At 40.0% G+C, this 12,977-nt stretch overlaps 2 protein-coding genes across 7 annotated transcripts in view; one reads left to right on the forward strand and one right to left on the reverse strand.

The window, feature by feature from the left end:
- The window catches only part of LOC117808363 (inactive dipeptidyl peptidase 10-like), a 32,688-nt gene extending 20,820 nt beyond the window's left edge, over positions 1-11,868 (forward strand). For 2 of the 6 annotated variants that reach the window (XR_004630262.1, XR_004630265.1), the window contains 7 exons: positions 121-269; positions 1,948-2,032; positions 2,342-2,459; positions 4,681-4,815; positions 4,995-5,282; positions 10,411-10,477; positions 10,602-11,868. Coding sequence is in view for 2 of the 6 variants with exons in the window: in XM_034678078.1 (XP_034533969.1) it covers positions 121-255 (135 nt within the window). In the remaining 4 variants the exon portion in view is untranslated. Of the gene's footprint in view, positions 1-120; positions 1,804-1,947; positions 2,033-2,341; positions 4,588-4,680; positions 4,816-4,994; positions 5,283-10,410; positions 10,478-10,601 lie in introns of those variants that run through there. The other 4 variants (XM_034678078.1, XM_034678077.1, XR_004630264.1 and 1 more) reach the window with 3 other exon arrangements.
- On the reverse strand, positions 3,074-9,026 carry LOC117808364 (tubulin alpha-1C chain-like). The gene is made up of 4 exons (XM_034678079.1): positions 8,902-9,026; positions 5,028-5,250; positions 4,367-4,515; positions 3,074-4,250 (listed from the first exon to the last, which is right to left on the reverse strand). The coding sequence occupies exons 1-4, from the start codon at positions 8,902-8,904 to the stop codon at positions 3,276-3,278; spliced, it is 1,350 nt and encodes a 449-aa protein (XP_034533970.1). The 5' UTR covers positions 8,905-9,026; the 3' UTR covers positions 3,074-3,275.
- Positions 11,869-12,977: the final 1,109 nt, after the last annotated feature.

A 12,977-nucleotide genomic window follows, 5' to 3' on the forward strand; every position in this document is an offset into this window, starting at 1 on the left:
TGGGTGATTTATTCTGGTTTCCAAGAACTAAATTGATGTTTTCCAAAATGTTTCAGTGCAGACAACATTGATGGTTTAGTGTCTTCGTCACTCATGCATTCCTTTATATTTTTCGGTCAGATTTACCCAGACGAGGGACACTTTCTGTCAAAACGCAGCCGGATCCAGCTGACTCACTCTCTAATTGGTTACTTCAGAGGATGTCTGCTCGACGCATCGTCATTACTCGACCAGGAAAAGAGGGATGACGAGTGAGAGGCAGTGTATGCGTGAGTTTGTTTGTGTGTGTGTGTGTGTGTGTGTGTGTGTGTGTGTGTGTGTGTGCCCTTGGTAGACTCAGAGAGTGTGTGTGTGTATTTTTTATACCTGTAGCACAAACATACAGACTACACAAGCTTCTTTTCAACATGTCAGATTATATCTCTCACATTATCTAGTCATTTCTATTGTCAAATGATTTGTCTCTGAGGTGGTGGGATTTGAAAATTAATCAAAAAGTAGAGGACGTCTGGTACAGGTGAGTAGATTAGACTCTTGTTTTGATGGTTTCTATCAGCACAGTCTCCAAAATGTTGTGACATGAGCACAAATGAGTGCACAGTAACACCTGTTGTGTTAAATTTTTATTATGTGCTATTTTTACGCCTGGGTATCATTTAAAAGTGGGATAAAAGAAACTTAGCAGGCAAAAAGACAAGAGAAACTCCATCCAGAGGGAACCTGTTGTGCATCAGTTGTCAGCAAATTTTACCATCACTGATCTCCCCAAATTTACATATTTATGTCAGACCTTGAAATTAGAAAGCAACAAATGTACAGAAGTTAACCTTTTCTGATATTTATTTCCTCATCAGTATCAGTTTACAATGTGATGTATTTATTTTATTTATTTCTAAAGGTGAAAAACATACCAATTAATCTTATTTCTAAAGATTTTGCAGTTACTTAATGAGATTATGTGTTATTTCAGTCATCTTCAGACATCTTTGTTCTGGAGAAGAGCATCTGGAAACCACCATAACAGGTTTATTGCAGTTATGTACTGTTAAGTCTGCTGTAATTGGCGCATATTTTGTGTCATTTCATGTTCTGATGCTTACAGTATTCTCTCAGCTATTTATTTTAATGCTTTTATATTTTCAATATATCACCAAAATCCACTCAAGGCTCCTCTACATCCTTGGATCAATCTTTGTTTCAGAAACTTGTGCTAATTCATTAATTAAAAAGTGTCTAACTGCTGTACAGGATTAATTATTTAAAGTGCAATTTCTCTTCACTTTGCTGCCACTTTGTGCTTAAAGTTACTTTTTATTTCTACATCAAGCACTTAAAGAACTTCAGGTTTTTAGAGTTGCACAAAAAGCTTTGCAGTAAAGGGTATCATCCCTCGCCGTGGGTGTGATTCTGATGATGACTGTCTTTGGACATGAGAGCCATAAATCACAGAGATGAATGTCTTTGATGCTGTTTGTTTTCAGTTTTCAGACATGTGTCTGCGTTTTAATTTAAGAATAAAAACATGAGTAACAGCCATGAACAGTGAAATATAAAAGCCTTGGTTGCCACCTAACTGTTGACTTATAGGTACGGACAATTGATTTAGCCTAAAGATGAAAAATTGATTCAAGTCCAGGTTAGAGAAACACTGTATGAAGTCATACTATTGTTTAAATCAGGGTTTGTACTGTGAATTTAACTCTATTTGTATTATTTTGGGAAGGGGGGTCATTGTGGGAAAAGGAGGATTTATGAAAACCTGTTGTATTTTTGGCTGTTTTTATATTAAAGAATGAAAAATCAGCCATTGATTTGGTGTTATTTTCCTTTGCATGTGGTGGAGTAATCAGCCAGGTACTTTAAGTATACACGGGTGTTATGCTGCCATTGCCCACACTTAGTAAGTTAAGTCTAATTCTGTGTTTGTTTTGTGCTTTTGCAACTCAGGAAATACGAGTAATGATCATCTGACAAAACAGCTGAAATTTCCTCCAGAAACCAGGTGACATGAAATCATTGTCGCAGGAAAACGGTAAATGAAATGTATGGATGTATGTTTGCCTTCAGCTTGAACTCTTTTAATGAAGGTCTATATTCATTTTTTTGCACCTCTGCCCTTCAACAATCTACTCTAATCCTTCTGCAGTTTTCCATAAGATAGCAGCACTCTTAGATTCCCTGACAGCCTATAGTCTCTGTTAAGCCTCTTTAACATCCATACTGAGAAGAAAATTCTTAGACAAATCTTGCCGGCATTAGGTGACCACCCATACTAAAGCAAGAAATTGTCCTTATCTCTCTCTCTGTCCTGTCTGACCTTTTATAAATCCCTTGTCCACAGTCTGCAGAGACTCTGTTTAAACTGAGCCTTAATTACTTCAAAGCAATTACAGAGCCAAAGATGGAGGCTTCATCCGCAGAGGAGGGAGAGAAAAAGTCCAGCAGAAACTTCAGAAACTGTGAGTTAATTAACACTTGATTTTAAGGATGAGTCTGACTCTGGTGGACAAATGGCCTAAAAAATGTATTAGTTTCTACTTAATAATAGAAGAGGGTTTGCCCTTATTTTGACTGGCATTTACAGTGATTGGTACCTAAAAGAACAGCTAACTTTTAAAAGTGACAGTAAAATGTCAAAATGATGACATTTTCTCATTTTTCTCATCAAGCTTGGCATGTTTAAGGCCAGTTATTGTATTTTAAGAATGGAGTTTGTGTGTGTTTTTGAATAATGGATACACAATACTGCCTCTGAGGGCTAGACTGGTACCAGTCTTTTTCATACCCCTTAGTGTAGTTGTGTAATGAATGAGTAGCACTGCACTGCCATCTTGTGGCGGAAGCGATTAGGATTAAAGCTCAGAACCACATCTAAAATTTTGCAAATGTGTTTAATCTAGCATTATACTTTACTTTTACTGAAAATCTTTTTCACTGTATTTTTATCTGATGTATTCTGAACTTTCTTTTGAGATAATTAGCAAAGATTTCTTAAAGCAAAGTGATTGAAAGGTGTAAAGCTCTGTTTCTGCTTCAGTTCAGTTTTCTCAAAGAAATGTCCAATCCGGAGAAGTAGGTGTAAACAGCTTTAATTAGAAAAGGCATTAAAGGCACATCCTCTCTCTGTTCAGAGAGTCTTTATTCTTTAAACCAAACACCATGGGACTAATCTTGTAAAAACTGCTCCTCGCAGTAGCATTCGTGTTTTTAAGCGGTCTACAAATCATCAACACTTCACTTCAACCTGTTACATCAAAGAAAGCTTCAACCGGTCTTTAATACTCCTCGCCCTCTTCATCCTCCTCGAACGAGTCGACTCCGACCTCCTCGTAGTCCTTCTCCAGGGCTGCCATGTCCTCCCTGGCCTCAGAGAACTCGCCCTCCTCCATCCCCTCTCCCACGTACCAGTGCACGAAGGCCCTCTTGGCGTACATGAGGTCGAACTTGTGGTCGAGTCGTGCCCAGGCCTCGGCGATGGCGGTGGTGTTGCTCAGCATGCACACGGCTCTCTGCACCTTGGCGAGATCTCCTCCAGGAACCACAGTTGGAGGCTGATAGTTGATTCCCACCTTGAACCCAGTGGGGCACCAATCCACGAACTGGATGCTGCGCTTGGTTTTGATGTTGCTGATGGCTGTGTTGACGTCTTTGGGTACAACATCACCACGGTACAGCAGACAGCACGCCATATACTTCCCGTGACGTGGGTCACACTTCACCATCTGGTTGGCAGGTTCGAAGCAGGAGTTGGTGATTTCTGCGACAGTGAGCTGCTCGTGGTACGCTTTTTCAGCTGAGATAACCGGAGCATAGGTCGCCAGAGGGAAGTGGATTCTTGGGTAGGGCACCAAGTTGGTCTGGAACTCGGTCAAGTCCACATTCAAGGCGCCGTCGAAGCGCAAAGAAGCAGTGATGGAGGAGACAATCTGGCTGATGAGGCGGTTCAGGTTGGTGTATGATGGACGCTCAATGTCCAGGTTCCTGCGGCAGATATCATAGATGGCCTCGTTGTCTACCATGAAGGCACAGTCGGAGTGCTCCAGGGTAGTGTGGGTGGTCAAGATGGAGTTGTACGGCTCGACTACAGCAGTGGACACCTGAGGAGCAGGGTAGATGGCGAACTCGAGCTTGGACTTCTTGCCAAAGTCAACCGAGAGGCGCTCCATCAGCAGGGAGGTGAAGCCAGAGCCGGTTCCTCCACCAAAGGAGTGGAAGACAAGGAAACCTTGGAGTCCGGTACACTGATCAGACTGGAAACAGAAGGTAGAACTCACTGTTACACACCTTGATGGAGCGCCTTCATCAAAAAACACACCTACATAGGACAGAATTTTCCTAATTGAAGAAGGAAAAGTTAAGATCATACCAGTTTACGGATCCTGTCAAGCACAGAGTCAATGTGCTCCTTCCCCACGGTGTAGTGACCACGGGCGTAGTTGTTGGCAGCATCCTCCTTTCCTGAGATCAGCTGCTCAGGATGGAAGAGCTGGCGGTATGTGCCAGTACGAACCTCGTCTGAAACAGAGAGAAGACATGAATGAGTCAGTTTGAACCAATGTTACCACAGTTATTAAAGTTTTGAAGAATGAATACAAATGTTTCTGGTTATCACTTGAAAATGTTGTGTCTTTGATGGGCAATCGGAAAGTATTCTTCTGGTTTATCTGTGCTTGTTTAAAGACTCATGAAGAACAGAGAGCTTCTGAAACCTGATTGGCTGATTCAAACTGTGGGGCGTGGCCAATGGATAACTTGGCTGGCCTAAAAAGTTTAACTGCTTGCAATTAACTTTATATATCCAACTTTGTAACTCAGGTAACGCTAAGCAGGTAAAGTAGGTAACATAGATAATGATCAACTTGTTTTTATAACTTTATCATTGGCTGACTTTGAAGCACTGACTCTTTATATCTTATATATTAATGTCTTGAAGTCTAAGATCTAGATCTAATCTCACCTGCAATTAGAAAATTGCAACCCTCTTTCACGTCTAGCTCTGAAACTGAAGAAGTTCCTCTCTAACTCACCGATGACTGTGGGCTCCAGGTCGACAAAGATGGCTCTGGGGACATACTTCCCGTTGCCGGTCTCACTGAAGAAGGTGGTGAAGGAGTCGTCGTAGCCACCGGAAGGCTTCTCGCTGGGCATGTGGCCGTCCGGCTGGATGCCGTGCTCCAGGCAGTACAGTTCCCAGCAGGTGTTGCCCATCTGGACACCAGCCTGGCCGACATGGATAGAGATACACTCACGCTGTGGAGGAAAAAATAAGAGGTTTATGAGAGGTATTTTTATATTCAACTTTCTCTTTTGCCTCTTTTTAGGAAGTCACCTTTTACATTTTCTGCCCTCTAGCTGCAACACTTCAATATTGGAACTAAGCTCATCATGCAAGCCAAACCACATTAGAATTTGAATCATATTTGAGTCAGACATATAGCTGCACAGCTAAAATCCATTAATCCTGCTTCAGACCTGTCTTAACAGGATAAAATGCAAACTGAGGTGGACAGGAACACATCGTAGAAACATTTATCAGCAGTAACCATTTCAAATTTTAGGGTTCTTTAAGTCACCCTATTATGCTAGAACACTAAATACCAACATTCCTGCTTTACATCTATCTAAACCTGCAGGGGATGGCAGCTGAGAGCTCAGAAATACAGTTGGAGCAAGCAAACCAAACTCCATTTTGAACATGTTTCAGTGAAACCATTTTGCAAGTAAGCTTAATCCCAATATCTGCGTTTTAAACGTGTCTTAACCTGCAGGAAATGTCAGTTTGAGAGCCAGGAAACATTTATAGGGAAACGCCATGCTAAAATAACTCTGCAACCGCTTTCAGCATAAACACAATGGGGCCCAATTCCCCCACAAACTTCACAGAAAACTGTTAAATCTTCAGGGGAGGATGTGACAAGTCTAATCAGGGGTCAGCGATCTAAATAAGCGAGGAGAAGTGATTAACACCAACATGTCAGAGTGTCTCAGGGGCCAAAGTGCCTCCACACCCTGCTAAAGTATTCCTTGTAAAGATGTGGGTGGAGGAGGAGGGTGGAGCTGGAGGGGGCAGTGGGTGCGGGCTTGGCAAGGACTGCAACAAGTTTGGTCTCATCATTTGGGAGGGAGTTTTTGCCTAAGGGACTTAAAAAAGCAACAACTTGTGTTCCAGCCCCCCCCCTCAGAGGAGAAAGCGCATAATGATAAGAAATGCAAATGAGTGTGAGACAGTGAGTGAAAAGCAAACCCCCCATGAGGTACTGACTCTTGTGTTTGCTGATAAAACCCTTTATCCTCCTGCTGTGTGCATTTGCATTATTGCAGCAGTTAGTCTATCAACAAGAGACCAGCTGTTGTTGGTAATCTTAGGCAAACATGTACTGCAGTCAAACTATCATTGTGTCGAGTTCTGTGTCTCCTCTAATACTTGCCAAGACGAGAGTTAGGGCAAACTAAAACCATGTATTTATTTAAAGTGAATTATTGTGGCAGCTGTAGCTTGCCATGACCCCTGACCCCTGACCCCATCTCTAGAGAGGACACACAAGCTAGTGAAATATTCACATTGTCGTGAAATTCCTGAGAAGTAAGTCTCTCTTTGAGCCTAAAGCTGAATCTGAAGCATCTTGAAAGGGCAGCTCATCATGTTTTTCCAGTGAAACTTCTTTAACAAAACAAACAAGCATTTTGCAGTGCTCAGACAAGCGTGTCCGTCCTCTCTGACATTATCTTCCAGTCTAATGAGCAGTCTTCAGGAATACTTCATTTATAATTTTAACTCCAAAACAAACAGAGGGACATTATTCAGTATTTAAAAATAAAATGTAATGATTTAGAAAAACAATCCTCACATTAAAAAAAGGTTACTTTGCTTTGAGTCATACACAACTTGTACCATTACAACTTAATTCTCATAACAACTTTATAACAGTTTTATTCTGATAAAATAACTACCTAATTCTCTCATTAATTAAAGTCTAGTGACTTTACTTTCATACTATTACAACTCAATTCTTGAAATTTCAGATATTTTCCTTTATAGTGTCTCATTGTTTCATTTATGTAATGTGTTAGTGGCTACAAGAGTTTTGAAAATGGCGCTAAGTACTTGGACAAATGGTGGCAGTGGTTGAGTAAAAGCATTTAACTACTGAGGTAATTAGCTCACAGTTGTTACTAAATGGGTCAAATGTAATTTAAGCCGTTAAAATGGCTTGTAAAACACAAGACCTACTTCAAATGAAACATTCAATTGTATGAATAACCACTAGAGGCAAAGAGCTACAGCCTGTAGTGGACAGGCTGTTCACATAGTTCTTGTTTTCATCCCGGGCTTTTGGCTTGTTGTGAATTTTGATCCCCTCTGTCACCCCTCCCCCTTTAAAAAGCTTGTGATCGGGCGCAGGAGGGGGGTCTCTGTCCCACACCGTGACATGGGGGTTGCCAAGTATGGCGATGGCAGCCAGCTCAGCAGCCGGCTATTTTGAGTGAAGCTTCAATCATGCAGCCCACAGAGACAGACGGCTATACTTTCACCCACTAACCTGTTTGTACTACAGCTTAAACATACCATAAAAATACACTATGTGAACCATTTACAGATTTAATTAGTCACAGCCTAAAGTTAGTAAGAACTTTCCATTCTCTTTTAGTTTTGGAGCCAGAAAGCTTTGTCAGTTAAAAATGTGGAAGTGGAGGCCTGTTAACTTTTCAGTGTTGCAACACGCCACATCCGCTCATGTTTACACAGACACACAGCCTTTGAAATGGAATCCATGGTGGTAGACCCAGTTATTATCTGCTTCCTGATTCTTTTCCTTAAACTACGTCACAGCTGACGTTTAGGCCTCTAAAACACACAGAGGACAATTGTGCGTTAAGTAAGATGTTTACCGCCTAATCTGAAGAATCTGATAAAAGATGAGGATTTAAAAACTTTATATGAACTTCAGGGAGCTTCATTATGCTTTAATATATGCTTTTCTAAAGTTAATTACCCTTTTAGACTGATATAATCGATAAAAACCAAGTTTTGCTATGCTAAGAAGCACTTTTAAAGTACTTTTAAAAGTTGAATAGAAGCTCCAAAGACAGGAAGACTCCCCACACCTCCCCCCCTTTATTCTGCATACCAAATGGCCCCACAGGAAGTGTCAGCATATGTGAAAAGCAGACTTTTCCTCTTGAAAAAAAACTACGTGTGCCCACTCCTTGCTTTTCAAAATGGCCTACAAACATTACAACACACCCTCTGTTTGCAGCCGAGTTACAGAGGAACAAAATCAAGAGGGAAAAGGTCAGCTTCCTGAACTCCAAAGAATGAACTTTAGACGCTTTAGCTTGTAAAAATTTTGATCCCAGGCTTATCATCATGTGCCTGCTCTTAGAAACTGCATGTGAGCTGCTTTTTATGCTGCTTTTTTTTATTTTTCAGCACGTGGTGTGTCTTTTATGCAGTAATCTTTCAGGTCTAACAATACAGGAATGCAGCAGCTTATCAGCTTGATGTTGAGCAGCAGAAATAGAAATGTAAAACACACAAGCGGCCTCTGGAAGCCACATCAGCATTCCCAAAAGCAGCCCCACAAACGGGCACGGCCTACATATGGAAACAGTTAACCTTTACTGGAGCCAAAGCCGCATGCCTGGTAGCATGTTTCCACTGATTGACTTTATGTTTCAAATAAATACATGAGGATTATGTGCTGAAGCTAGGCTGGAAAGTTTTTCAGAGAGCCTGATAAAGTAGAAACATAAACTAGAGTTTTTAAAAGTTAAGAAACAAGAAAAGAAAACTTATTACACAAGAGCTCCACAAAACTCACTCTTACATGAAATACAAAAAGTGTTACATTTCTGTGTCTTTCATTTAAGAAATAATGTTAACAATGCTTTAGTACTCACCATTTTGCTGCTCTGATTGTCTTTTTTTTAAAAGAGTAGAAGAAGTTTAAAGTTTCACAGTGCACCTATGATGAGATCCCTGTGAGTGAAGTCCCGTCAGCATGACACGCACACAATTTTATAGTTACTACAGGGGGCGGAGGAGGATAAGGAGGAGCCTTCAACAGCTGCAGCTTTGTTCTGTTCAAATCCTTTTTTTCACTACTCTGAGATATGGCTTCCTGTTTGACCTTTTCAGAGTAAAAGCAACATCCCGAGACACTCACATGATCCTAAAGTGAAATTCCTGTGATGGAAAGTAATTTCAGTGTACTTAAAATGAACTTTGAAAGTTACATCCCTTACTACCTTGTTTAAAAACTTACTAAAAAGCACAAAAACTATGATTGACAGCACTTTATTTTCTCTTAAACAGCATGCTAGACAAAATTAGGCAAGTAAAATCGGATGTATCATTTAAATGTATTTAAAAACACACTAAAATAGCCATGTACTGTGTGAATCTCTCATTAAGGGTTTTTTCAGATGTTCTGTGACTCTCTTTTGTCACCCTCTACTCCTTTTTTTTAGCCTTCACATGCTTGTGTGGTTTTCTTCTGCTCTAAATTTTAATCTCAGATTGTTGAAGTGGTTCTAGATAAATCTACCAACTTCATATAGCTCTATTTATTTCTGGTCAGTGTTATTTAAAACTAACAACCAAACGTACAGCTCTATACTCACTTGTTGACAACAATGCATTAATTACCATTTTCCACATTACAAATCTGTTATAGTTCAATGCAGTCAAAGTTGAAAGTAAGCTCAAACTGAAAGTCCCTCCCTTAATACCAATGCAGTTTGAGGTGGTGCTTGTTTGAAATACTTTATATAATGTTGATCTTCTTGTAGATTTCACTAAGAGATTTATATAACTTTATATCTTTAACAACATATTTTGTTTGTTAATTCTTTGTATTAAGTATCTGAATCTGCAAGGCAACTGCAAGCAGTACCCCAGTGATGCAATACACTTTACAAACACTAGATGGAGTCCTCATCATGTTGATTTTGCATCCAGCAACACACCTCTACAGTCAATTTAATTTTATTTAAAATGAAGTATCTTTTTTGTCCCAATCATTACCATTTCTGCCACTCAGTGTCACCTAGACAATTCAGCTTCTAAGAAGTATACTTTGAAGGCTTAGGGCTCACTTTTCTGGCAGATGAGAGGAAGAGATTGGAGGGAGAAATGTGAAAGGCTCTTATCTTTTAAGGAATAAATGGGAGATCAATCCCTATATCCCTATATAGAAATGTTTAACTTAAGAAATACCTGTTTTATCTGTCCTTTATTGTATAGTTTCAAATGATAGTGGCATTTAAAAGTAGATTTGCAGCAGCACCATTTGAGGTTTTGTGACCAAAGGTTTAAAGAAAGAAAAGCTATAGTTTTCATCTCTCAAATTCACTTTTCAGTCCACTGATCTCAGTTTGTGAACTCCACCTGTCCATCACTCTTTACAGGAATGCAGAGCTGATCCAGGCGCCTTCAGAGGCCAGAGCTCATCGCTGCAGGCCCTCAGCTCTGAATGTAAACGTCCTCATAATCCTCAAACAGACCCTCCAGTCTGCAGGAGCCTATAGCTCCATCCCCTGAACCTCTCATTCCTCTTCAAACACTCCCCTAAGCATCTTTTCTTTCTTTTTTTGGATAGGTGGAGATATTTTAGCGATGGACGGATAATGGAGATCTTTTTCAAGTCCTGTGTTTCTTCCTCCCGCCCCCTCGGTGTTCCACAGATTACTTTTCTTTAACATCTACCTCAGCAGTGAGTCTGTAAACTGCTTCTGTCCCTCACTTTCTCCACCAGTTTGGCAGCTTTTCTTTGTCATAGTTTGAATGGAAAGGTGATTCGAAAAACAACTTTATGTCAGTTAGATGGCTTTGGTTTGGGAATAAAACTAAACTGAGATATTTAAAGTTATTGTGCCTCGTGACAAACTAATAATTGAATCCACTGATTAAAGTGTTTGGAGGAGTGCTAGCTGTCAGCTGTGAATGCTAATTTCAGTTCCAAATAGACTCCCAGAAGGATTTACCTTCAGAAAAAAACAACTTTAATCCCTTCCAATTGGTGTTTGTATTACAGTGTCAGGGAGATTTAGCTGCTGAGTGGGCCCTTCATTTGACAAAAAAAAAACCCTGTTTCATTACAAAATCCACTTGATGCTTTCCTAAACAAATACAGGTCTAAGCCGCAAGCAGTTAGCAAGCAATAACCGTTTTATACTGCATCGAAAAGTAAGAGAGATTTCACTGAAAAACAAGTTAGTGAAATGAATGAATCGTCAATTTAATATGTGATCTGAACCTCATGAAACAATAGATGTCCAGATGTTACAGAAATGACAGTTAATGCTTAACCTGACTAGACTCATTTAAACATTTCATCATTGTGGTGTACACTGCCACAGCCCATATACTAGAGACAATATAATAATATACTTGCTGAATGTGTGATTGATTTTTGGATTACACACATGTTTGATGATTGAACAGACTTGATGAACAGATAGTTTAAACTATATAGATTCAATATTTCAAGTGCACCTTGTGGAGAACAGAAAAAACAAACAAAGGATTCACAGGAATGGATCAATTGAATGTTAAATATCTATCTCATCATCAGTAATCTGTCATAATCTGTATTGGATTACATGTTGAAAGTAACCAGGGTCCCTGCCTGTAAATCCGTCTTGATGCTGGCGGTCTCTGTGCTGGCGGTGATAAGGGTTAAGCTGTATTGAAGCTGGATGGATGCAGAGATCAAAGTCGGCAGTCAGAGCCTCCCACCAGTCGTGCTATCCAGATAAAAATACCTGATGCTCCTGCGCGACCTGGACCAGCCTGAGGGCTTCAGGAGGCATCAGGATCCCCCCAAAACAACCTGTTTCTGCTGGTACTGAACTCAACAGAACAACAACAGGTTGGTGTAGGTTTTAAAGAAGTCTGTGTTTGTTCCCTCAGATAAATGAGGGTGAAACCTCAGTGCCATCCGTACTTTATTCTGTTCTGTTATCCTTTTGGCACAATTGATTCTGTTTTTTTCCATCCCTCTGAAGTGAATGAATTCTTTAAATGTCCACATTAACAATATTGTCATAGGAACTCAGAAACATCGGTAAACTCTCTGCCTCTCTTCCTGTCAATCATCATCTTCATCAGAATAAATTGGATCTTCATCCAATACTGTTATTGATTCATTTCTATCTCTGCCCGTCATACCGGAGCATTGAACAGCCTCTACTATTGATCTGCAGGCCTATTAAAACCTCCTCGGGAACATCATCCTATTTCTTTTTTTTATAGAGGACCTTTTCCAAACCATAAAAATCAATTATCTGCCACATGGAAAAAGAACATGTCACATTGTTGCAGACAGGAATGAGACTGCGTGCAAATCAGGGGGTGATATATAATGATTTAATTTCTCCCAGGTGATCTGATTAATATTTGATATATATTCCTCACCTAAGGATTTGGTGGCAGCCATAAGCAGGTGCTGTTTTAGGTCAGGAAGCAAAAATTAATAGCTTTCCCTTTGCTTGTTGTAATTTTATCTAACCAACGGGCTTTTGCCACGTCAGGATGGCAAACAGAAGGTCTAAGATTATATTTATGAGGCTTTTATTTTTACTCACTGCAGCAGATTCAGACTTCTTTAATGCCACATATAACCAAAGGGCTGCAGAAATGTCAGGCAGCCGGTGGCCATAAACACACACTCACATACGCATGCATGCACACTCACATGTCCATGCACATGATAGGCTCATACCTTTGCAATTTACGAAATGACGAATTAAGATCTCCTACCTGTTCGACCTTGCAGGAAAAGCTCTCCCAGATATGACACTTACCTTGACCTTTGACCTTTGCTCACACATGCAAAGAGTATGCATGTAAGAATGCAAGTATGTCTATTTTAAAGGGTAAAGAAATTACCAACATTGAATTATGTTTGCCTTATCTATACAACTCTGTCAAAAAACAAGTTCATCTATTATGAAGTCACATACCTTTTAAATGT

The sequence above is a fragment of the Notolabrus celidotus genome, chromosome 24, assembly GCF_009762535.1.
Source record: "Notolabrus celidotus isolate fNotCel1 chromosome 24, fNotCel1.pri, whole genome shotgun sequence".
In the NCBI taxonomy this organism is placed as follows: domain Eukaryota; kingdom Metazoa; phylum Chordata; class Actinopteri; order Labriformes; family Labridae; genus Notolabrus; species Notolabrus celidotus.

Coding starts and splice junctions, on each gene's coding strand:
- LOC117808364 (XM_034678079.1), bottom strand. Junction 4,516..5,027: donor CCTGGAGCCCACAGTCATCG/GTGAGTTAGAGA, acceptor TCTCTGTTTCAG/ACGAGGTTCGTACTGGCACA. Junction 4,251..4,366: donor TTGACAGGATCCGTAAACTG/GTATGATCTTAA, acceptor TTCTGTTTCCAG/TCTGATCAGTGTACCGGACT.